Here is a 26,905-nt window from a genome sequence, read left to right as displayed (position 1 = left end):
CTGATCTGAGGTCTGATGTGAGTATGTGACTGATATAGGGACTGCTGGGCCAGGGGTCTGATCTGAGGTCTGATGTGAGTATGTGACTGATATAGGGACTGCTGGGCCAGGGGTCTGATCTGAGGTCTGATGTGGGTATGTGACTGATATAGGGACTGCAGGTTCAGGGGTCTGATCTGAGGTCTGATGTGGGTATGTGACTGATATAGGGACTGCTGGGCCAGGGGTCTGATCTGAGGTCTGATGTGAGTATGTGACTGATATAGGGACTGCTGGGCCAGGGGTCTGATCTGAGGTCTGATGTGAGTATGTGACTGATATAGGGACTGCTGGGCCAGGGGTCTGATCTGAGGTGTGATGTGAGTATGTGACTGATATAGGGACTGCTGGGCCAGGGGTCTGATCTGAGGTGTGATGTGGGTATGTGACTGATATAGGGACTGCTGGGCCAGGGGTCTGATCTGAGGTGTGATGTGGGTATGTGACTGATATAGGGACTGCTGGGCCAGGGGTCTGATCTGAGGTCTGATGTGAGTATGTGACTGATATAGGGACTGCAGGGCCAGGAATCTGATCTGAGGTCTGATGTGGGTATGTGACTGATATAGGGACTGAAGGGCCAGGAATCTGATCTGAGGTCTGATGTGGGTATGTGACTGATATAGGGACTGCTGGGCCAGGGGTCTGATCTGAGGTCTGATGCGGGTATGTGACTGACAGAGGTGCTGCTGGTCCAGGGGTCTGATCTGAGGTCTGATGTGGGTATGTGACTGATATAGGGACTGCTGGTCCAGGGGTCTGATCTGAGGTCTGATGTGGGTATGTGACTGATATAGGGACTGCTGGGCCAGGGGTCTGATCTGAGGTCTGATGTGAGTATGTGACTGATATAGGGACTGCTGGGCAAGGGGTCTGATCTGAGGTCTGATGTGAGTATGTGACTGATATAGGGACTGCTGGGCCAGGGGTCTGATCTGAGGTCTGATGTGGGTATGTGACTGATATAGGGACTGCAGGTTCAGGGGTCTGATCTGAGGTCTGATGTGGGTATGTGACTGATATAGGGACTGCTGGGCCAGGGGTCTGATCTGAGGTCTGATGTGAGTATGTGACTGATATAGGGACTGCTGGGCCAGGGGTCTGATCTGAGGTCTGATGTGAGTATGTGACTGATATAGGGACTGCTGGGCCAGGGGTCTGATCTGAGGTGTGATGTGGGTATGTGACTGATATAGGGACTGCTGGGCCAGGGGTCTGATCTGAGGTCTGATGTGAGTATGTGACTGATATAGGGACTGCTGGGCCAGGGGTCTGATCTGAGGTGTGATGTGGGTATGTGACTGATATAGGGACTGCTGGGCCAGGGGTCTGATCTGAGGTGTGATGTGGGTATGTGACTGATATAGGGACTGCTGGGCCAGGGGTCTGATTTGAGGTCTGATGTGGGTATGTGACTGATATAGGGACTGCTGGGCCAGGGGTCGGATCTGAGGTCTGATGTGGGTATGTGACTGATATAGGGACTGCAGGTTCAGGGGTCTGATCTGAGGTCTGATGTGGGTATGTGACTGATATAGGGACTGCTGGGCCAGGGGTCTGATCTGAGGTCTGATGTGAGTATGCGACTGATATAGGGACTGCTGGGCCAGGGGTCTGATCTGAGGTCTGATGTGAGTATGCGACTGATATAGGGACTGCTGGGCCAGGGGTCTGATCTGAGGTGTGATGTGAGTATGTGACTGATATAGGGACTGCTGGGCCAGGGGTCTGATCTGAGGTGTGATGTGGGTATGTGACTGATATAGGGACTGCTGGGCCAGGGGTTTGATCTGAGGTCTGATGTGAGTATGTGACTGATATAGGGACTGCTGGGCCAGGGGTCTGATCTGAGGTGTGATGTGGGTATGTGACTGATATAGGGACTGCTGGGCCAGGGGTCTGATCTGAGGTCTGATGTGGGTATGTGACTGATATAGGGACTGCTGGGCCAGGGGTCGGATCTGAGGTCTGATGTGAGTATGTGACTGATATAGGGACTGCTGGTCCAGGGGTCTGATCTGAGGTGTGATGTGGGTATGTGACTGATATAGGGACTGCTGGGCCAGGGGTCTGATCTGAGGTGCGATGTGGGTATGTGACTGATATAGGGACTGCTGGGCCAGGGGTCTGATCTGAGGTGTGATGTGAGTATGTGACTGATATAGGGACTGCTGGGCCAGGGGTCTGATCTGAGGTCTGATGTGGGTATGTGACTGATATAGGGACTGCTGGGCCAGGGGTCTGATCTGAGGTGCGATGTGGGTATGTGACTGATATAGGGACTGCTGGGCCAGGGGTCTGATCTGAGGTCTGATGTGAGTATGTGACTGATATAGGGACTGCTGGGCCAGGGGTCTGATCTGAGGTCTGATGTGGGTATGTGACTGATATAGGGACTGCTGGGCCAGGGGTCTGATCTGAGGTGTGATGTGAGTATTTGACTGATATAGGGACTGCTGGGCCAGGGGTCTGATCTGAGGTGTGATGTGGGTATGTGACTGATATAGGGACTGCTGGGCCAGGGGTCTGATCTGAGGTGTGATGTGAGTATGTGACTGATATAGGGACTGCTGGGCCAGGGGTCTGATCTGAGGTCTGATGTGGGTATGTGACTGATATAGGGACTGCTGGGCCAGGGGTCTGATCTGAGGTCTGATGTGAGTATGTGACTGATATAGGGACTGCTGGGCCAGGGGTCTGATCTGAGGTCTGATGTGAGTATGTGACGGATATAGGGACTGCTGGGCCAGGGGTCTGATCTGAGGTCTGATGTGGGTATGTGACTGATATAGGGACTGCTGGGCCAGGGGTCTGATCTGAGGTCTGATGTGGGTATGTGACCGATATAGGGACTGCTGGGCCAGGGGTCTGATCTGAGGTCTGATGTGAGTAGGTGACTGATATAGGGACTGCTGGGCCAGGGGTCTGATCTGAGGTGTGATGTGGGTATGTGACTGATATAGGGACTGCTGGGCCAGGGGTCTGATCTGAGGTCTGATGTGGGTATGTGACTGATATAGGGACTGCTGGGCCAGGGGTCTGATCTGAGGTCTGATGTGGGTATGTGACTGATATAGGGACTGCTGGGCCAGGGGTCTGATCTGAGGTCTGATGTGGGTATGTGACTGACAGAGGGGCTACAGGACGTGGTCACAGGATTCAGTTGTATTACTAGCTCTGCTGATTGGGTCAGCTGCAGTTTCCCTTTACTGGAAGTTAAACACATAGAGAATGTCATTGTATCACTGCTGACCCTGTAAATCTAACGAATGAGAGCAGGTAATTATTTCACTGTAATGAACATTGTGCATTCTGGGGCACTGATGAGCAGCAGCGTAAAGTATGAAGATTAGTTTAACCCTTTATATCATAATGGCTATTTTAATGCAAATATTTACTGACTGCACATATTTTATACACGTAGCAAGCAATAAGCAATGTCATAGATGTAAAAATCCAGATTTAACTCATTTGCTGCCAGTTGCTAGAGTTAAGTATATGGGTAGCACACAGTATTGAGTCTCAGCACTAGCTTATTCCCCAGTCTGCACACCAGAATAATAAGTGACACAGGGCGGAGTAAAATGACAAACACAGGGACAATGAGACACCCACTGAAAGTGACACAATGACAGGGAAAGTATCTGTATAGGGTGTGGCGGAGATGGGTGTCAAACAGACAAGCTGATAACCGGGTCATTAGGGAATTAGTGAGCTGGCAGCTGTTAACGAGATTGTGTCTGTTTAATCGTCAGCCTTTAACTAGACAGGTCTAATAGGATGAGAGAGGGGGGGGGGGCACAAAAGGAAGAGAGCAAATCCAGCCGATGTGTTTACCTTAAAAAAAATATGGAAGTGAGTGAAATAATATAGAACATGTGAGGTAGATGTAGCAGCCAACATGAATTGCACAGGTCGTATAGAAATGAAGGACAATCAGATAAATGTATTCGGTAAAAGTTTGCGCTGGGAATTTTCACGCTACATTGCGCTTTGGGAAGAAGACTTCTGTTAAAGGGACAGCCTAGTTAAAATTAAAGTTTATGATTCAGATAGGATGTGTAATTTTAAACAATTTACTTTTATCATCAAATTTGCTTTGTTCTCTTGGAATTGTTTGTTGAAAGCTAATATATTAGTGTTGTTTAAACTGTGGAATGGTAACCGAAGGGATTATCTATCTTTTTAAACAATAACAATTGTGGAGTAGAGTGTCCCTTAAAGGGACGCTCATTATTAAATATAAGAGACAATCGCAATGTGAGATTGCGGTTGGTTATTTTATAAAAGATGTAGCTGAATAACTTCAGTAGAGGTTTCAGTACAGTTTGTTTATTAAGACAATTATGTAGTGCTGATATTTCTCAATCTACATTGCTGTGTTGTTTTTGGCTGACACAGGGCCCAGATCTCACTATTAACCAGGGGAAATGTCACTGGTTTCTGAACTAAAACACATTTAATACAGGGGCTGTCAGTTTTATCTTCTCAGACATTATGTTGGTGTATGAAAGCAGCCAATAGTATCTGAATCCCTTAGGATTATTGTCCTCATGTTTAACCCTTGCTCAGCTGCACCGCACTGATGAAGCACAGGAAGGCTGAACCGCACATTTCAGTGGCCCAATCTTATTGTTCAAAAGGGAATGATCAACCTGACTTTTTATTCAGAAATACAATATTAGATCAGGAGTGTTTAGCAGAGAAAGATAAAAGAGGCATCAGATATACATAGTGCAGAGCTGTAATATTTCTACTGATGACCATTACATGACAGGAGGGCAGGGAGCTAATGACTGAGCATTGCAGACAGCTCATGCCGGATTATTTCTTGGCTAATCCGATTCTCTCTCCACCTCGGACTCTCTTTGCTCCCTTGTCCTGCAGTGAAATCCTTCGGGCTACCATCTCTTTCACCCCCCACATCCCAACCCTCTCCGGGGGGTGAGAAGAAGGTTCCCCCTGAACCCCTTCCCCTACCCCCATTCTAAGGATGGTCCTTCTCAAGGCAAAGTTCTCCTTCCAGAGGCGTGTGAAGCTTGCACAGACCCTATGGCTTCTCTCGTGGGTCAGCATCTTGGTGAGCTGCTTGACTTTCGGAATGGGGGTCTTCCTCAAGGTTCAGCTATGGATACACAACGAGGTGATGGATAACACAGCAGCTCATGCCGTCCCTAATACTGTGATTACAGCAGGGCTAGTGGGTGTTTTGCTTGGTTTGTATGCAGGGAAGATCAGCCAGGACTCACTGGACGTTACTAAATACCCTCGTTGGAAGCCCCTAATGATTCCATTTTTTTGCATATCCATCTTAAGCTGCTTCCTCTGCCTCGCTGCTCTAATACTTAGTGTAGCCATGAGAGGAACTCTGGAGGACTCCTTGAAGATTGGACTGAGGAACGGGATTCGATTTTACAAGGACACAGACACCCCGGGACGTTGCTACCAAAAAAGGACCATGGACAAGCTGCAGATGGATTTCCAGTGCTGTGGGAATAATCACTACAAAGATTGGTTCGAGGTGCAGTGGATCAGCAACCGTTACTTGGACTTCAGCTCCAAGGAAGTCAAAGAGTGAGTAATTGACTCCAGAAATAAAAAAACAAATTGATATGGGTAGGCTATAAAATATCACTATAGTTTACCAGCCATGGCAGTAAAGTTACTGGTTAGGAGGAGAAAAGTAAGAAGTCCATTTAGTATTAAATATAGGAAAAAGTCTAATGTCTTACTAGTTCACCACAATGTCTTAGGAGCCCAGGACTAGTGAACAAATGACAATTTCCAGCACTCGATATGGCTTTATATGCAGAAGTACATATAATATACATGTATAGTTAAAGGAATGCAGGAAAACAGGAAAACAGGAGGTAATACAGAGTTAGTTCTAGAAAACGGGTTTCTGAGTGGGTAACCCACTATACAAATCCATTCTATCAGGACCACAAACAAGGCTGAATGCTAAGATCTCCCTATTTAAATAGAAGAACAATGTCTATAAAATGTAATTTAAAACTAAACCACAAGATGTCCCTGTTGCTACACAAACCAATGTCTGTAATACTCAGTGCAACCACTGGGTGTCACTGCTAGTTACCTTAATAAATGTGCTGTTCTGTTTGTTTGCAGTCGTATAAAGAGTAACGTGGATGGCCGGTACCTGATGGACAGTGTCCCATTCAGCTGCTGTAACCCTAACTCCCCCCGACCTTGTATCCAGGTGCAGATCACCAATAACTCAGCCCACTACAGCTACAGCTACCAGACAGATGAGCTGAACATCTGGGTGAGGGGCTGCAGAGAGGCTCTGTTGTGTTACTACACTGGAATCATGGCCACTGATGGAGCCGCCGTTTCCCTTTCCTTCTTTTTACAGGTGAGAGAAGACACTACAGAGCTGCAATATACAAAGTAACCACAAGGTGTCACTGTATAACTTTGTAGTTCTATTTACCTGCAATATATACAGCAGCCACAAGGTGTCACTGTATAACTTTGTAGTTCTATTTACCTGCAATATATACAGCAGCCACAAGGTGTCACTGTATAACTTTGTAGTTCTATTTACCTGCAATATATACAGCAGCCACAAGGTGTCACTGTATAACTTTGTAGTTCTATTTACCTGCAATATATACAGCAGCCACAAGGTGTCACTATCACAGCTAATTACAGCTGTCACATAAACCTAAATCCTCATAAAATGTTTAAATCTGAGTCCATGACGACATAAGGATTGTTTTATATTTGCTTTACACTTTCATTATTTCTCCTGATTTTCCTGTACAGGGAGGTTGGGTGTTTCCATCAAACAGAGCAGTGAAATTTACTTTACCCTGCAACATGCTACATATTTCCATTAACATCTGTCTCTTTTATGTCCCTTCAAACTGACCGTTAAAGGGGCAGTGAAGTCAGATTTAAACTTTCATAATTTAGACAGAGCATGGAGATGTAAACAACTTTCAGAATAAGTTCTCAATTTCACTCTCTTAGTATCCTTTGTGGAAAAGCATACCTAGGTAAGCAACGGCACTACTAGGAGCTAGCTACTGATTGGTGGCTGCACATACATGCCTCTTGTCATTGGCTCACCTGATGTGCTCAGCTAGCTCACAGTAGTTTATTGCTGCTCCCTCAACAAAGGATACCAAGAGAATGACTCAAACTGGATAAACAAAAGAAAGTGACCGCAGCCCTGGCGTGCAGCTCAACGGACCGGAAACTGTATCACAGACAGGTAAACAGTGACCCTTGACTCCTGGAGTACCGAAGCCAAAGCGGGGGACCAATCCGCATAAATACAAAGTAGAAGAGGATGGCAGGCACTTACTCCAGACCCAAATGAATGGTAAAATCAGAAGACTTTATTAAACCAACGTAAAAGCATGCAGACAGACATGGCAGGATGGACAGACAATCTGACGTGTTTGGCGCCCCCTACAGGCGCTTACTCATAGACTGTCCTCCATCCTGCCATGTCTGTCTGCATGCTTTTACGTTGGTTTAATAAAGTCTTCTGATTTTACCATTCATTTGGGTCTGAAGTAAGTGCCTGCCGTCCTCTTCTACTTTGTATCAAACGGAGTAACAGAAGCAAAGCGATTAATATGGTTTGTTTTATCTCAATCAGGAATGAAACATTTTGGGTCTCATGTCCCTTTAATTACACTTTCCAATATACAACTAATAACCTTCACACGTAGTACAAACACTCACCACTAGAGGTCACCCTCTGACATATTACTAGCAATATACAGGCGGTACAAACACTCACCACTAGGGGTCACCCTCTGACATATCACTAGCAATATACAGGCGGTACAGACACTCACCACTAGAGGTCACCCTCTGACATATCACTAGCAATATACAGGCGGTACAAACACTCACCACTAGGGGTCACCCTCTGACATATCACTAGCAATATACAGGCGGTACAGACACTCACCACTAGAGGTCACCCTCTGACATATCACTAGCAATATACAGGCGGTACAAACACTCACCACTAGGGGTCACCCTCTGACATATCACTAGCAATATACAGGCGGTACAAACACTCACCACTAGGGGTCACCCTCTGACATATCACTAGCAATATACAGGCGGTACAGACACTCACCACTAGGGGTCACCCTCTGACATATCACTAGCAATATACAGGCGGTACAAACACTCACCACTAGGGGTCACCCTCTGACATATCACTAGCAATATACAGGCGGTACAAACACTCACCACTAGGGGTCACCCTCTGACATATCACTAGCAATATACAGGCGGTACAGACACTCACCACTAGGGGTCACCCTCTGACATATCACTAGCAATATACAGGCGGTACAGGCACTCACCACTAGAGGTCACCCTCTGACATATCACTAGCAATATACAGGCGGTACAAACACTCACCACTAGGGGTCACCCTCTGACATATCACTAGCAATATACAGGCGGTACAGACACTCACCACTAGGGGTCACCCTCTGACCTATCACTAGCAATATACAGGCGGTACAGACACTCACCACTAGGGGTCACCCTCTGACATATCACTAGCAATATACAGGCGGTACAGACACTCACCACTAGAGGTCACCCTCTGACATATTACTAGCAATATACAGGCGGTACAAACACTCACCACTAGGGGTCACCCTCTGACATATCACTAGCAATATACAGGCGGTACAGACACTCACTACTAGGGGTCACCCTCTGACATATCACTAGCAATATACAGGCGGTACAGACACTCACCACTAGAGGTCACCCTCTGACATATCACTAGCAATATACAGGCGGTACAGACACTCACCACTAGAGGTCACCCTCTGACATATCACTAGCAATATACAGGCGGTACAGACACTCACCACTAGGGGTCACCCTCTGACCTATTACTAGCAATATACAGGCGGTACAGACACTCACCACTAGGGGTCACCCTCTGACATATCACTAGCAATATACAGGCGGTACAGACACTCACCACTAGGGGTCACCCTCTGACATATCACTAGCAATATACAGGCGGTACAGACACTCACCACTAGGGGTCACCCTCTGACATATCACTAGCAATATACAGGCGGTACAGACACTAACCACTAGGGGTCACCCTCTGACATATCACTAGCAATATACAGTCAGTACAGACACTCACCACTAGGGGTCACCCTCTGACATATCACTAGCAATATACAGGCGGTACAAACACTCACCACTAGAGGTCACCCTCTGACATATCACTAGCAATATACAGGCGGTACAGGCACTCACCACTAGGGGTCACCCTCTGACATATCACTAGCAATATACAGGCGGTACAGACACTCACCACTAGAGGTCACCCTCTGACATATCACTAGCAATATACAGGCGGTACAGACACTCACCACTAGAGGTCACCCTCTGACATATCACTAGCAATATACAGGCGGTACAGACACTCACCACTAGAGGTCACCCTCTGACATATCACTAGCAATATACAGGCGGTACAGACACTCACCACTAGAGGTCACCCTCTGACCTATCACTAGCAATATACAGGCGGTACAGACACTCACCACTAGAGGTCACCCTCTGACCTATCACTAGCAATATACAGGCGGTACAGACACTCACCACTAGAGGTCACCCTCTGAAATATCACTAGCAATATACAGGCAGTACAGACACTCACCACTAGAGGTCATCCACTGACATATCACTAGCAATATACAGTCGGTACAGACACTCACAACTAGAGGTCACCCTCTGACATATCACTAGCAATATACAGGCAGTACAGACACTCACCACTAGAGGTCACCCTCTGACATATCACTAGCAATATACAGGCGGTACAGACACTCACCACTAGGGGTCACCCTCTGACATATCACTAGCAATATACAGGCGGTACAGGCACTCACCACTAGAGGTCACCCTCTGACATATCACTAGCAATATACAGGCGGTACAGACACTCACCACTAGAGGTCACCCTCTGACCTATCACTAGCAATATACAGGCGGTACAGACACTCACCACTAGAGGTCACCCTCTGACCTATTACTAGCAATATACAGGCGGTACAGACACTCACCACTAGAGGTCACCCTCTGAACTATTACTAGCAATATACAGGCAGTACAGACACTCACCACTAGAGGTCCCCCTCTGACCTATTACTAGCAGTATACAGGCGGTACAGACACTCACCACTAGAGGTCCCCCTCTGACATATCACAAGCAATATACAGGCAGTACAGACACTCACCACTAGAGGTCCCCCTCTGACATATCACAAGCAATATACAGGCGGTACAAACACTCACCACTAGAGGTCCCCCTCTGACATATCACAAGCAATATACAGGCGGTACAGACACTCACCACTAGAGGTCACCCTCTGACCTATCACTAGCAATATACAGGCGGTACAGGCACTCACCACTAGAGGTCACCCTCTGACCTATCACTAGCAATATACAGGCGGTACAGGCACTCACCACTAGAGGTTACCCTTTGACATATCACTAGCAATATACAGACGGTACAGACACTCACCACTAGAGGTCACCCTCTGAAATATCACTAGCAATATACAGGCAGTACAGACACTCACCACTAGAGGTCATCCGCTGACATATCACTAGCAATATACAGTCGGTACAGACACTCACCACTAGAGGTCACCCTCTGACATATCACTAGCAATATACAGGCAGTACAGACACTCACCACTAGGGGTCACCCTCTGACATATCACTAGCAATATACAGGCGGTACAGACACTCACCACTAGAGGTCCCCCTCTGACATATCACTAGCAATATAGAGGCGGTACAGACACTCACCACTAGAGGTCACCCTCTGACATATCACTAGCAATATACAGGCGGTACAGACACTCACCACTAGAGGTCACCCTCTGACCTATCACTAGCAATATACAGGCGGTACAGACACTCACCACTAGAGGTCACCCTTTGACATATCACTAGCAATATACAGACGGTACAGACACTCACCACTAGAGGTCACCCTCTGAAATATCACTAGCAATATACAGGCGGTACAGACACTCACCACTAGAGGTCACCCTCTGACATATCACTAGCAATATACAGGCGGTACAGACACTCACCACTAGAGGTCACCCTTTGACATATCACTAGCAATATACAGGCGGTACAGACACTCAACACTAGAGGTCACCCTTTGACATATCACTAGCAATATACAGGCGGTACAGACACTCACCACTAGAGGTCACCCTCTGACATATCACTAGCAATATACAGGCAGTACAGACACTCACCACTAGAGGTCATCCGCTGACATATCACTAGCAATATACAGGCGGTACAGACACTCACCACTAGGGGTCACCCTCTGATATATCACTAGCAATATACAGGCGGTACAGACACTCACCACTAGGGGTCACCCTCTGACATATCACTAGCAATATACAGGCGGTACAGACACTCACCACTAGGGGTCACCCTCTGACATATCACTAGCAATATACAGGCGGTACAGACACTCACCACTAGAGGTCCCCCTCTGACATATCACTAGCAATATAGAGGCGGTACAGACACTCACCACTAGAGGTCACCCTCTGACCTATTACTAGCAATATACAGGCGGTACAGACACTCACCACTAGAGGTCACCCTCTGACCTATCACTAGCAATATACAGGCGGTACAGACACTCACCACTAGAGGTCACCCTCTGACCTATCACTAGCAATATACAGGCGGTACAGGCACTCACCACTAGAGGTTACCCTTTGACATATCACTAGCAATATACAGACGGTACAGACACTCACCACTAGAGGTCACCCTCTGAAATATCACTAGCAATATACAGGCAGTACAGACACTCACCACTAGAGGTCCCCCTCTGACATATCACAAGCAATATACAGGCGGTACAAACACTCACCACTAGAGGTCCCCCTCTGACATATCACAAGCAATATACAGGCGGTACAGACACTCACCACTAGAGGTCACCCTCTGACCTATCACTAGCAATATACAGGCGGTACAGACACTCACCACTAGAGGTCACCCTCTGACCTATCACTAGCAATATACAGGCGGTACAGGCACTCACCACTAGAGGTTACCCTTTGACATATCACTAGCAATATACAGGCGGTACAGACACTCACCACTAGAGGTCACCCTCTGACCTATCACTAGCAATATACAGGCGGTACAGACACTCACCACTAGAGGTCACCCTCTGACCTATCACTAGCAATATACAGGCGGTACAGGCACTCACCACTAGAGGTTACCCTTTGACATATCACTAGCAATATACAGACGGTACAGACACTCACCACTAGAGGTCACCCTCTGAAATATCACTAGCAATATACAGGCAGTACAGACACTCACCACTAGAGGTCATCCGCTGACATATCACTAGCAATATACAGTCGGTACAGACACTCACCACTAGAGGTCACCCTCTGACATATCACTAGCTATATACAGGCAGTACAGACACTCACCACTAGGGGTCACCCTCTGACATATCACTAGCAATATACAGTCGGTACAGACACTCACCGCTAGAGGTCACCCTCTGACATATCACTAGCAATATACAGGCGGTACAGACACTCACCACTAGAGGTCACCCTCTGACCTATCACTAGCAATATACAGGCGGTACAGACACTCACCACTAGAGGTCACCCTTTGACATATCACTAGCAATATACAGACGGTACAGACACTCACCACTAGAGGTCACCCTCTGAAATATCACTAGCAATATACAGGCGGTACAGACACTCACCACTAGAGGTCACCCTCTGACATATCACTAGCAATATACAGGCGGTACAGACACTCACCACTAGAGGTCACCCTTTGACATATCACTAGCAATATACAGGCGGTACAGACACTCACCACTAGAGGTCACCCTTTGACATATCACTAGCAATATACAGGCGGTACAGACACTCACCACTAGAGGTCACCCTCTGACATATCACTAGCAATATACAGGCAGTACAGACACTCACCACTAGAGGTCACCCGCTAACATATCACTAGCAATATACAGGCGGTACAGACACTCACCACTAGGGGTCACCCTCTGATATATCACTAGCAATATACAGGCGGTACAGACACTCACCACTAGGGGTCACCCTCTGACATATCACTAGCAATATACAGGCGGTACAGACACTCACCACTAGGGGTCACCCTCTGACATATCACTAGCAATATACAGGCGGTACAGACACTCACCACTAGAGGTCCCCCTCTGACATATCACTAGCAATATAGAGGCGGTACAGACACTCACCACTAGAGGTCACCCTCTGACCTATTACTAGCAATATACAGGCGGTACAGACACTCACCACTAGAGGTCACCCTCTGACCTATTACTAGCAATATACAGGCGGTACAGACACTCACCACTAGAGGTCCCCCTCTGACATATCACTAGCAATATACAGGCGGTACAGACACTCACCACTAGAGGTCACCCTCTGACATATCACTAGCAATATACAGACGGTACAGACACTCACCACTAGAGGTCACCCTCTGAAATATCACTAGCAATATACAGGCAGTACAGACACTCACCACTAGAGGTCATCCGCTGACATATCACTAGCAATATACAGTCGGTACAGACACTCACCACTAGAGGTCACCCTCTGACATATCACTAGCAATATACAGGCAGTACAGACACTCACCACTAGGGGTCACCCTCTGACATATCACTAGCAATATACAGTCGGTACAGACACTCACCACTAGAGGTCACCCTCTGACATATCACTAGCAATATACAGGCGGTACAGACACTCACCACTAGAGGTCACCCTCTGACCTATCACTAGCAATATACAGGCGGTACAGACACTCACCACTAGAGGTCACCCTTTGACATATCACTAGCAATATACAGACGGTACAGACACTCACCACTAGAGGTCACCCTCTGAAATATCACTAGCAATATACAGGCGGTACAGACACTCACCACTAGAGGTCACCCTCTGACATATCACTAGCAATATACAGGCGGTACAGACACTCACCACTAGAGGTCACCCTTTGACATATCACTAGCAATATACAGGCGGTACAGACACTCACCACTAGAGGTCACCCTTTGACATATCACTAGCAATATACAGGCGGTACAGACACTCACCACTAGAGGTCACCCTCTGACATATCACTAGCAATATACAGGCAGTACAGACACTCACCACTAGAGGTCATCCGCTGACATATCACTAGCAATATACAGGCGGTACAGACACTCACCACTAGGGGTCACCCTCTGATATATCACTAGCAATATACAGGCGGTACAGACACTCACCACTAGGGGTCACCCTCTGACATATCACTAGCAATATACAGGCGGTACAGACACTCACCACTAGGGGTCACCCTCTGACATATCACTAGCAATATACAGGAGGTACAGACACTCACCACTAGAGGTCCCCCTCTGACATATCACTAGCAATATAGAGGCGGTACAGACACTCACCACTAGAGGTCACCCTCTGACCTATTACTAGCAATATACAGGCGGTACAGACACTCACCACTAGAGGTCACCCTCTGACCTATTACTAGCAATATACAGGCGGTACAGACACTCACCACTAGAGGTCCCCCTCTGACATATCACTAGCAATATACAGGCGGTACAGACACTCACCACTAGAGGTCACCCTCTGACATATCACTAGCAATATACAGACGGTACAGACACTCACCACTAGAGGTCACCCTCTGAAATATCACTAGCAATATACAGGCAGTACAGACACTCACCACTAGAGGTCATCCGCTGACATATCACTAGCAATATACAGTCGGTACAGACACTCACCACTAGAGGTCACCCTCTGACATATCACTAGCAATATACAGTCGGTACAGACACTCACCACTAGAGGTCACCCTCTGACCTATTACTAGCAATATACAGGCGGTACAGACACTCACCATTAGAGGTCCCCCTCTGACATATCACTAGCAATATACAGGCGGTACAGACACTAACCACTAGAGGTCCCCCTCTGACATATCACAAGCAATATACAGGCGGTACAGACACTCACCACTAGAGGTCCCCCTCTGACATATCACAAGCAATATACAGGCGGTACAGACACTCACCACTAGGGGTCACCCTCTGACATATCACTAGCAATATACAGGCGGTACAGACACTCACCACTAGGGGTCACCCTCTGACATATCACTAGCAATATACAGGCGGTACAGACACTCACCACTAGAGGTCCCCCTCTGACATATCACTAGCAATATAGAGGCGGTACAGACATTCACCACTAGAGGTCACCCTCTGACCTATTACTAGCAATATACAGGCGGTACAGACACTCACCACTAGAGGTCACCCTCTGACCTATCACTAGCAATATACAGGCGGTACAGACACTCACCACTAGAGGTCACCCTCTGACCTATCACTAGCAATATACAGGCGGTACAGGCACTCACCACTAGAGGTTACCCTTTGACATATCACTAGCAATATACAGACGGTACAGACACTCACCACTAGAGGTCACCCTCTGAAATATCACTAGCAATATACAGGCAGTACAGACACTCACCACTAGAGGTCCCCCTCTGACATATCACAAGCAATATACAGGCGGTACAAACACTCACCACTAGAGGTCCCCCTCTGACATATCACAAGCAATATAAAGGCGGTACAGACACTCACCACTAGAGGTCACCCTCTGACCTATCACTAGCAATATACAGGCGGTACAGACACTCACCACTAGAGGTCACCCTCTGACCTATCACTAGCAATATACAGGCGGTACAGGCACTCACCACTAGAGGTTACCCTTTGACATATCACTAGCAATATACAGGCGGTACAGACACTCACCACTAGAGGTCACCCTCTGACCTATCACTAGCAATATACAGGCGGTACAGACACTCACCACTAGAGGTCACCCTCTGACCTATCACTAGCAATATACAGGCGGTACAGGCACTCACCACTAGAGGTTACCCTTTGACATATCACTAGCAATATACAGACGGTACAGACACTCACCACTAGAGGTCACCCTCTGAAATATCACTAGCAATATACAGGCAGTACAGACACTCACCACTAGAGGTCATCCGCTGACATATCACTAGCAATATACAGTCGGTACAGACACTCACCACTAGAGGTCACCCTCTGACATATCACTAGCAATATACAGGCAGTACAGACACTCACCACTAGGGGTCACCCTCTGACATATCACTAGCAATATACAGTCGGTACAGACACTCACCACTAGAGGTCACCCTCTGACATATCACTAGCAATATACAGGCGGTACAGACACTCACCACTAGAGGTCACCCTCTGACCTATCACTAGCAATATACAGGCGGTACAGACACTCACCACTAGAGGTCACCCTTTGACATATCACTAGCAATATACAGACGGTACAGACACTCACCACTAGAGGTCACCCTCTGAAATATCACTAGCAATATACAGGCGGTACAGACACTCACCACTAGAGGTCACCCTCTGACATATCACTAGCAATATACAGGCGGTACAGACACTCACCACTAGAGGTCACCCTTTGACATATCACTAGCAATATACAGGCGGTACAGACACTCACCACTAGAGGTCACCCTTTGACATATCACTAGCAATATACAGGCGGTACAGACACTCACCACTAGAGGTCACCCTCTGACATATCACTAGCAATATACAGGCAGTACAGACACTCACCACTAGAGGTCACCCGCTGACATATCACTAGCAATATACAGGCGGTACAGACACTCACCACTAGGGGTCACCCTCTGATATATCACTAGCAATATACAGGCGGTACAGACACTCACCACTAGGGGTCACCCTCTGACATATCACAAGCAATATACAGGCGGTACAGACACTCACCACTAGGGGTCACCCTCTGACATATCACTAGCAATATACAGGCGGTACAGACACTCACCACTAGAGGTCCCCCTCTGACATATCACTAGCAATATAGAGGCGGTACAGACACTCACCACTAGAGGTCACCCTCTGACCTATTACTAGCAATATACAGGCGGTACAGACACTCACCACTAGAGGTCACCCTCTGACCTATTACTAGCAATATACAGGCGGTACAGACACTCACCACTAGAGGTCCCCCTCTGACATATCACTAGCAATATACAGGCGGTACAGACACTCACCACTAGAGGTCACCCTCTGACATATCACTAGCAATATACAGACGGTACAGACACTCACCACTAGAGGTCACCCTCTGAAATATCACTAGCAATATACAGGCAGTACAGACACTCACCACTAGAGGTCATCCGCTGACATATCACTAGCAATATACAGTCGGTACAGACACTCACCACTAGAGGTCACCCTCTGACATATCACTAGCAATATACAGTCGGTACAGACACTCACCACTAGAGGTCACCCTCTGACCTATTACTAGCAATATACAGGCGGTACAGACACTCACCACTAGAGGTCCCCCTCTGACATATCACTAGCAATATACAGGCGGTACAGACACTCACCACTAGAGGTCCCCCTCTGACATATCACAAGCAATATACAGGCGGTACAGACACTCACCACTAGAGGTCCCCCTCTGACATATCACAAGCAATATACAGGCGGTACAGACACTCACCACTAGAGGTCCCCCTCTGACATATCACTAGCAATATACAGGCGGTACAAACACTCACCACTAGAGGTCCCCCTCTGACATATCACAAGCAATATACAGGCGGTACAGACACTCACCACTAGAGGTCACCCTCTGACCTATTACTAGCAATATACAGGCGGTACAGACACTCACCACTAGAGGTCACCCTCTGACCTATTACTAGCAGTATACAGGCGGTACAGACACTCACCACTAGAGGTCCCCCTCTGACATATCACTAGCAATATACAGGCGGTACAGACACTCACCACTAGGGGTCACCCTCTGACATATCACTAGCAATATACAGTCAGTACAGACACTCACCACTAGAGGTCATCCGCTGACATATCACTAGCAATATACAGTCGGTACAGACACTCACCACTAGAGGTCACCCTCTGACATATCACTAGCAATATACAGGCGGTACAGACACTCACCACTTTTTTTTTTAAGTGGGTGGCGGAGCGGAGGGTATTAGAATTTCAGCGCTACATTAAAAAGTAAGTTATAGCGCAAATTCATTACAACTGATGAATAAAACTGCTTCTCAAATAATCACTAACATTCCTGATCTGTTTATACAAACGGGGAGAGATTACTATGACTTTAAATATAGCAAAGACACAAACACAACACTGAGCTATCGCACATTTAGTTGCATGAGGATATACACACACATTATACATATAGTAAAACCGTACGCCCCCCCGTGGCTGTGTAAATCTCTCCTTTATAACAAACAGTAGCAGATCTGGAAATATCAGGGAACGCAGTTTTATTCTACTAATTTAAGGCTAAATTACAAATGGAGTGCTATTTTGCGCTCCTATGTTAATTTCACTAGACGGAGGCCTTTTTCACGCATCGGGTTACGATCGTATTACAAGTTAAAATTAAAAAGCACACGAGCAAAAAGTGCAAAAAGTTGAACTTTGAATATTGTGACCTCGTTAACGTATTCTCCCACAGACTTCAATGGAGCGAGCAAACTGCAAAAAAAAAACACCTGTACTTATGTGCTAACCCAACCACTCTTATTCAAGTGCGCTAACCCTAGATGAAATATTTCACATTCCTATGTTCTTCACATAGAAGAATATGTTCTATTTATTCATACATATTTCTATTTAAAGCTGAGGATTTTTTTGAAACAAATCTATACGTATATATACACACACGCTTATATATATATATAAATATCTATTTACATACTATGTCTATGTATGCATCTATATGGTAAAGCCATTTGCAGTTCTTTTATTTCCCCCAAACACCTTATACCATATATCTTTGGGCCCTTATAAAATAATTGTTTCTCTTGTTAGGTATATCCAGTCCATGGATCATCCATTACTTGTGGGATATTCTCCTTCCCAACAGGAAGTTGCAAGAGGATCACCCACAGCAGAGCTGCTATATAGCTCCTCCCCTAACTGCCATATCCAGTCATTCTCTTGCAAGCTCTCAACATAGCTGGAGGTAGTAAGAGGAAAGTGGTAAAATATAGTTAGTTTTTTCTTCAATCAAAAGTTTATTGTTTTTAAATGGTACCGGAGTTGTACTATTTTATCTCAGGCAGCATTTAGAAGAATCTGCCTGCGTTTTTCTATGATCTTAGCAGAAGTAACTAAGATCCACTGCTGTTCTCACATATGTCTGAGGAGTGAGGTAACTTCAGAAGGAGAATGGCATGCAGGGTATCCTGCAATAAGGTATGTGCAGTTAATTTTTTCTAGGGATGGAATTTGCTAGAAAATGCTGCTGATACCGGATTAATGTAAGTTAAAGCCAAAATACAGTGATTTAATAGCGACTAGTATCAGGCTTGCTATCAGAGGTATATATTAATGTGCAATATAAAACGTTTGCTGGCATGTTTAATCGTTTTTATATATGCTTTGGTGATAAAACTTATTGGGGTCTAGTTTTTTTCCACATGGCTGGCTTTATTTTTGCCTAGAAACAGTTTCCTGGGGCTTTCCACTGTTATAGTATAAAAGTTACAGTTGGTGCAGTTAAAATTACAAACTGTGACATTCAGCTTCCCTCAGCAGTCCCCTGCATGCTATAGGACATCTCTGAAGGGCTCAAAAGGCTTCAAAAGTAGGAGCTGTGGCAGTTGTTATGACTGTTTAAAAAACATATTTTTCGTTTTGTTAATCTGTTTTTTTGTATTAAGGGGTTAATCATCCATTTGCAAGTGGGTGCAATGCTCTGCTAACTTGTTACATACACTGTAAAAATTTCGTTAGTTTAACTGCCTTTTTTCACTGTTATTTCAAATTTTGGCAAAATTTGTTTCTCTTAAAGGCACAGTAACGTTTTTTTTATATTGCTTGTTAACTTGATTTAAAGTGTTTTCCAAGCTTGCTAGTCTCATTGCTAGTCTGTATAAATATGTCTGACATAGAGGAAACTCCATGTTAATTATGTTTAAAAGCCATGGTAGAACCCCATATGAGAATGTGTACTAAATGTATTGATTTCACTTTAAACAATAAAGATCAGCTGTTATCTTTAAAAGAATTATCACCAGAGGATTCTGACGAGGGGGAAGTTATGCCGACTAACTCTCCCCACGTGTCGGACCCTTTGACTCCCGCTCAAGGGACTCACGCTAAAATGGCGCCAAGTACATCGAAGACGCCCATAGCGATTACTTTGCAGGACATGGCGGCAATCATGGATAATACCCTGTCAGCGGTAATAGCCAGACTGCCTGAATTCAGAGGAAAGCACGATAGCTCTGGGGTTAGACGTAATACAGAGCGCGCAGATGTTTTAAGGCCCATGTCTGATACTGCGTCACAATATGCAGAGGTTGAGGAAGAGCTTCAGTCTGTGGGTGACGTCTCTGACTCGGGGAAACCTGATTCAGATGTGTCTACATTTAAATTTAAGCTTGAGAACCTCCGGGTGTTGCTTGGAGAGGTTTTAGCTGCTCTGAATGACTGTGACACAATTGCAGTGCCAGAGAAATTGTGTAGACTGGATAAATACTACGCGGTGCCGGTGTGTACTGATGTTTTTCCAATACCTAAAAGGTTTACAGAAATTATTACTAAGGAGTGGGACAGACCCGGTGTGCCGTTTCCCCCCCCTCCTATTTTTAGAAAAATGTTTCCAATAGACGCCACCACACGGGACTTATGGCAGACGGTCCCTAAGGTGGAGGGAGCAGTTTCTACTTTAGCAAAGCGTACCACTATCCCTGTCGAGGACAGTTGTGCTTTTTAAGATCCAATGGATAAAAAATTAGAAGGTTACCTTAAGAAAATGTTTATTCAACAAGGTTTTATCCTGCAGCCCCTTGCATGCATTGCTCCTGTCACTGCTGCTGCGGCGTTCTGGTTTGAGTCTCTGGAAGAGGCCTTTCAGACAGCTACTCCATTGACTGAAATACTTGACAAGCTTAGAACACTTAAGCTAGCTAATTCTTTTGTTTCTGATGCCATTGTTCATTTGACTAAACTAACGGCTAAGAATTCTGGATTCGCCATCCAGGCGCGTAGGGCGCTATGGCTTAAATCTTGGTCAGCTGACGTGACTTCAAAGTCTAAATTACTTAACATTCCCTTCAAGGGGCAGACCCTATTTGGGCCTGGTTTGAAGGAAATTATTGCTGACATTACTGGAGGTAAGGGTCATACCCTTCCTCAGGACAGGGCCAAATCAAGGGCCAAACAGTCTAATTTTCGTGCCTTTCGAAACTTCAAGGCAGGTGCAGCATCAACTTCCTCTGCTACAAAACAAGAGGGAACTTTTGCGCAATCCAAGCCGGCCTGGAAATCTAACCAGGCCTGGAGCAAAGGCAAGCAGGCCAGAAAGCCTGCTGCTGCCTCTAAGACAGCATGAAGGAACGGCCCCCTATCCGGCAACGGATCTAGTAGGAGGCAGACTTTCTCTCTTCGCCCAGGCGTGGGCAAGAGATGTTCAGGATCCCTGGCGTTGGAGGTCATATCTCAGGGATATCTTCTGGACTTCAAAGCTTCCCCCCCACAAGGGAGATTTCACCTTTCGAGATTATCTGTAAACCAGATAAAGAAAGAGGCATTCTTACGCTGTGTGCAAGACCTCCTAATAATGGGAGTGATCCATCCAGTTCCACAGATGGAACAAGGACAGGGATTTTATTCAAATCTGTTTGTGGTTCCCAAAAAAGAGGGAACCTTCAGACCAATTTTGGATCTAAAGATCTCAAACAAATTCCTCAGAGTTCCATCGTTCAAAATGGAAACTATTCGGACAATCCAACCTATGATCCAGGAGGGTCAGTACATGACCACAGTGGATTTGAAGGATGCTTACCTTCACATACCGATTCACAAAGATCATCATCGGTTCCTAAGGTTTGCCTTTCTAGACAGGCATTACCAGTTTGTGGCTCTTCCCTTCGGGTTAGCTACAGCCCCAAGAATTTGTACAAAGGTTCTGGGGTCTCTTCTGGCGGTCCTAAGACCACGGGGCATAGCAGTGGCCCCTTATCTAGACGACATCCTAATACAGGTGTCAAACTTCCAAATTGCCAAATCTCATAAGGACATAGTGTTGGCATTTCTGAGGTCGCATGGGTGGAAAGTGAACGAGGGAAAGAGTTCTCTATCACCCCTCACAAGGGTTTCCTTCCTAGGAACTCTGATAGATTCTGTAGAAATTAAAATTTACCTGACGGAGTCCAGGTTATCAAAGCTTCTAAATTCCTGCTGTGTTCTTCACTACATTCCGCGCCCTTCGGTGGCTCAGTGCATGGAAGTGATTGGCTTAATGGTAGCGGCAATGGACATAGTGCCATTTGCGCGCCTACATCTCAGACCGCTGCAATTATGCATGCTCAGTCAGTGGAATGGGGATTACACAGATTTGTCCCCTCTGCTAAATCTGGATCAAGAGACCAGAGATTCTCTTCTCTGGTGGCTATCTCGGGTCCATCTGTCCAAAGGTATGACCTTTCGCAGGCCAGATTGGACAATTGTAACAACAGATGCCAGCCTTCTAGGTTGGGGTGCAGTCTGGAATTCCCTGAAGGCTCAGGGATCGTGGACTCAGGAGGAGAAACTCCTCCCAATAAATATTCTGGAGTTAAGAGCAATATTCAATGCTCTTCTAGCTTGGCCTCAGTTAGCAACCCTGAGGTTCATCAGATTTCAGTCGGACAACATAACGACTGTGGCTTACATCAACCATCAAGGGGGGACCAGGAGCTCCCTAGCGATGTTAGAAGTCTCCAAGATAATTCGCTGGGCAGAGACTCACTCTTGCCATCTATCAGCAATCCATATCCCAGGTGTAGAGAACTGGGAGGCGGATTTTCTAAGTCGTCAGACTTTTCATCCGGGGGAGTGGGAACTCCATCCGGAGGTGTTTGCTCAATTGGTTCATCGCTGGGGCACACCAGAATTGGATCTCATGGCGTCTCGGCAGAACGCCAAGCTTCCTTGTTACGGATCCAGGTCCAGGGACCCAGAAGCGACGCTGATAGATGCTATAGCAGCACCGTGGTTCTTCAACCTGGCTTATGTGTTTCCACCGTTTCCTCTGCTCCCTCGACTGATTGCCAAAATCAAGCATGAGAGAGCATCTGTGATCTTGATCACGCCTGCGTGGCCACGCAGGACCTGGTATGCAGGCCTGGTGGACATGTCATCCTTTCCACCTTGGCCTCTGAGACAAGACCTTCTACTACAAGGTCCTTTCAATCATCCAAATCTAATTTCTCTGAGACTGACTGCCTGGAGATTGAACTCTTGATTTTATCAAGACGTGGCTTCTCCGAGTCAGTCATTGATACCTTAATACAGGCACGAAAGCCTGTAACCAGGAAAATCTACCATAAGATATGGCGCAAATATCTTCATTGGTGTGAATCCAAGAATTACTCATGGAGTAAGGTTAGGATTCCTAGGATATTGTCCTTTCTCCAAGAGGGTTTGGATAAAGGATTATCAGCTAGTTCATTAAAGGGACAGATTTCTGCTCTGTCTATACTTTTGCACAAGCATCTGGCAGAGGTTCCAGACGTCCAGGCATTTTGTCAGGCTTTGGTTAGAATTAAGCCTGTGTTTAAACCTGTTGCTCCTCCATGGAGCTTAAACTTGGTTCTTAAGGTTCTTCAAGGAGTTCCGTTTGAACCCCTTCATTCCATTGATATCAAACTTTTATCTTGGAAAGTTCTGTTTTTGATGGTTATTTCCTCGGCTCGTAGAGTCTCTGAGTTATCAACTTTACAATGTGATTCTCCTTATCTGATTTTCCATACAGATAAAGTAGTTCTGCGTACAAAACCTGGGTTTTTACCTAAGGTAGTTTCCAACAAGAATATCAATCAAGAGATTGTTGTTCCATCATTGTGTCCTAATCCTTCTTCAAAGAAGGAACGTCTTTTACATAATTTGGAAGTAGTCCGTGCTTTAAAGTTTTACTTACAAGCGACTAAAGATTTTCGTCAAACATCTTCCCTGTTTGTTGTTTACTCTGGACAGAGGAGAGGTCAAAAGGCTTCGGCAACCTCTCTTTCTTTTTTGCTTCGGAGCGTAATACGCTTAGCCTATGAGACTGCTGGACAGCAGCCCCCTGAAAGGATTACAGCTCATTCTACTAGAGCTGTGGCTTCCACCTGGGCCTTTAAAAATGAGGCTTCTGTTGAACAGATTTGCAAAGCGGCGACTTGGTCTTCGCTTCATACCTTTTCAAAATTTTACAAATTTGATACTTTTGCTTCTTCGGAGGCTGTTTTTGGGAGAAAGGTTCTACAGGCAGTGGTCCCTTCCGTTTAAGTACCTGCCTTGTCCCTCCCATCATCCGTGTACTTTAGCTTTGGTATTGGTATCCCACAAGTAATGGATGATCCGTGGACTGGATACACCTTACAAGAGAAAACCTAATTTATGCTTAACTGATAAATTTATTTCTCTTGTGGTGTATCCAGTCCACGGCCCGCCCTGTCCTTTTAAGGCAGGTCTAAATTTTAAACTACAGTCACCACTGCACCCTATGGTTTCTCCTTTCTCGGCTAGTTTCGGTCGAATGACTGGATATGGCAGTTAGGGGAGGAGCTATATAGCAGCTCTGCTGTGGGTGATCCTCTTGCAACTTCCTGTTGGGAAGGAGAATATCCCACAAGTAATGGATGATCCGTGGACTGGATACACCACAAGAGAAATAAATTTATCAGGTAAGCATAAATTATGTTATCATGTATTTATGTTCCCCTACCCTTTACATGGCCTGAGGTTAGCACAGGAGAATTTTGTCAACACCTTTGTGACTGGAAATGCTAAAATTTTCAAGTTAAATTTGGAAATATTACATGTTGAAAAATACCTTTTTTTTTTAACATGTATTATTTCCAAATTTAACTAGACGAGGAAATCATTAGCAAAACCTATACTCAAAGACAATGGAACAAGATATAACATCTGGTGTAAATATATATTTTATTACCCAGCTTCAAAACAAACAGTGGTTGCTTAGATATAAAAGTTTATTGTTGCTTTATTTTAACCTAGTTCTAACATGCTCAGTAAATGCAAAGACTATATATAATGCATAACTACAGCCTGTATGTACGTACGTGTATATACCACGTGCATGCATAACTACAGCCTGTATGTACGTACGTGTGTATATCACATGCATGCATAACTACAGCCTATATGTAGGTACGTGTGTATATCACATGCATGCATAACTACAGCCTATATGTAGGTACGTGTGTATATCACGTGCATGCATAACTATAGCCTATATGTACGTGTGTGTGTATATCACGTGCATGCATAACTATAGCCTATATGTACGTGTGTGTGTATATCACGTGCATGCATAACTATAGCCTACATGTACATATGTGTGTATATCACGTGCATGCATAACTACAGCCTATATGTAAGTACGTGTGTATATCACATGCATGCATAACTATAGCCTATATGTAAGTACGTGTGTATATCACATGCATGCATAACTATAGCCTATATGTACGTACGTGTGTATCTCACATGCATGCATAACTACAGCCTTATGCACGTACGTGTGTATATCACATGCATGCATAACTACAGCCTTATGCACGTACGTGTGTATATCACATGCATGCATAACTATAGCCTATATGTACGTACGTGTGTATATCACATGCATGCATAACTATAGCCTATATGTACGTATGTGTGTATATCACGTGCATGCATAACTATAGCCTATATGTACGTACGTGTGTATATCACATGCATGCATAACTACAGCCTATATGTACGTACGTGTGTATATTACGTGCATGCATAACTATAGCCTATATGTACGTATGTGTGTATATCACGTGCATGCATAACTATAGCCTATATGTACGTATGTGTGTATATCACGTGCATGCATAACTATAGCCTATATGTACGTACGTGTGTATATCACGTGCATGCATAACTATAGCCTATATGTACGTACGTGTGTATATTACGTGCATGCATAACTATAGCCTATATGTACGTACGTGTGTATATCACATGCATGCATAACTATAGCCTATATGTACGTACGTGTGTATATTACGTGCATGCATAACTATAGCCTATATGTACGTACGTGTGTATATTACGTGCATGCATAACTATAGCCTATATGTACGTATGTGTGTATATCACGTGCATGCATAACTATAGCCTATATGTACGTACGTGTGTATATTACGTGCATGCATAACTATAGCCTATATGTACGTACGTGTGTATATCACATGCATGCATAACTACAGCCTTATGCACGTACGTGTGTATATCACATGCATGCATAACTATAGCCTATATGTACATATGTGTGTATATCACGTGCATGCAAAATTACAGCCTGTATGTACGTATGTGTGTATATCACATGCATGCATAACTATAGCCTATATGTACTTATGTGTGTATATCACATGCATGCATAACTACAGCCTTATGCACGTACGTGTGTATATCACATGCATGCATAACTATAGCCTATATGTACATATGTGTGTATATCACATGCATGCAAAATTACAGCCTGTATGTACGTATGTGTGTATATCACATGCATGCATAACTATAGCCTATATGTACATATGT

At 45.5% G+C, this 26,905-nt stretch overlaps 1 protein-coding gene across 1 annotated transcript in view; it reads left to right on the top strand.

Moving 5' to 3' along the window:
• The first annotated feature begins 5,032 nt into the window (after positions 1–5,032).
• The window catches only part of ROM1 (retinal outer segment membrane protein 1), a 48,629-nt gene continuing 26,756 nt past the window's right edge, over positions 5,033–26,905 (top strand). Inside the window, exons 1-2 of the mRNA XM_053719953.1 lie at positions 5,033–5,613; positions 6,169–6,415. Of these exons, the coding sequence (XP_053575928.1) occupies positions 5,033–5,613; positions 6,169–6,415 (828 nt within the window). The remainder of the gene's footprint in view (positions 5,614–6,168; positions 6,416–26,905) is intronic.

This window comes from Bombina bombina, chromosome 7, assembly GCF_027579735.1.
Source record: "Bombina bombina isolate aBomBom1 chromosome 7, aBomBom1.pri, whole genome shotgun sequence".
NCBI classification, from domain to species: domain Eukaryota; kingdom Metazoa; phylum Chordata; class Amphibia; order Anura; family Bombinatoridae; genus Bombina; species Bombina bombina.
Note: the sequence above shows the minus strand (reverse complement) of the source record. Positions and strands in the feature narration are given on the sequence as shown.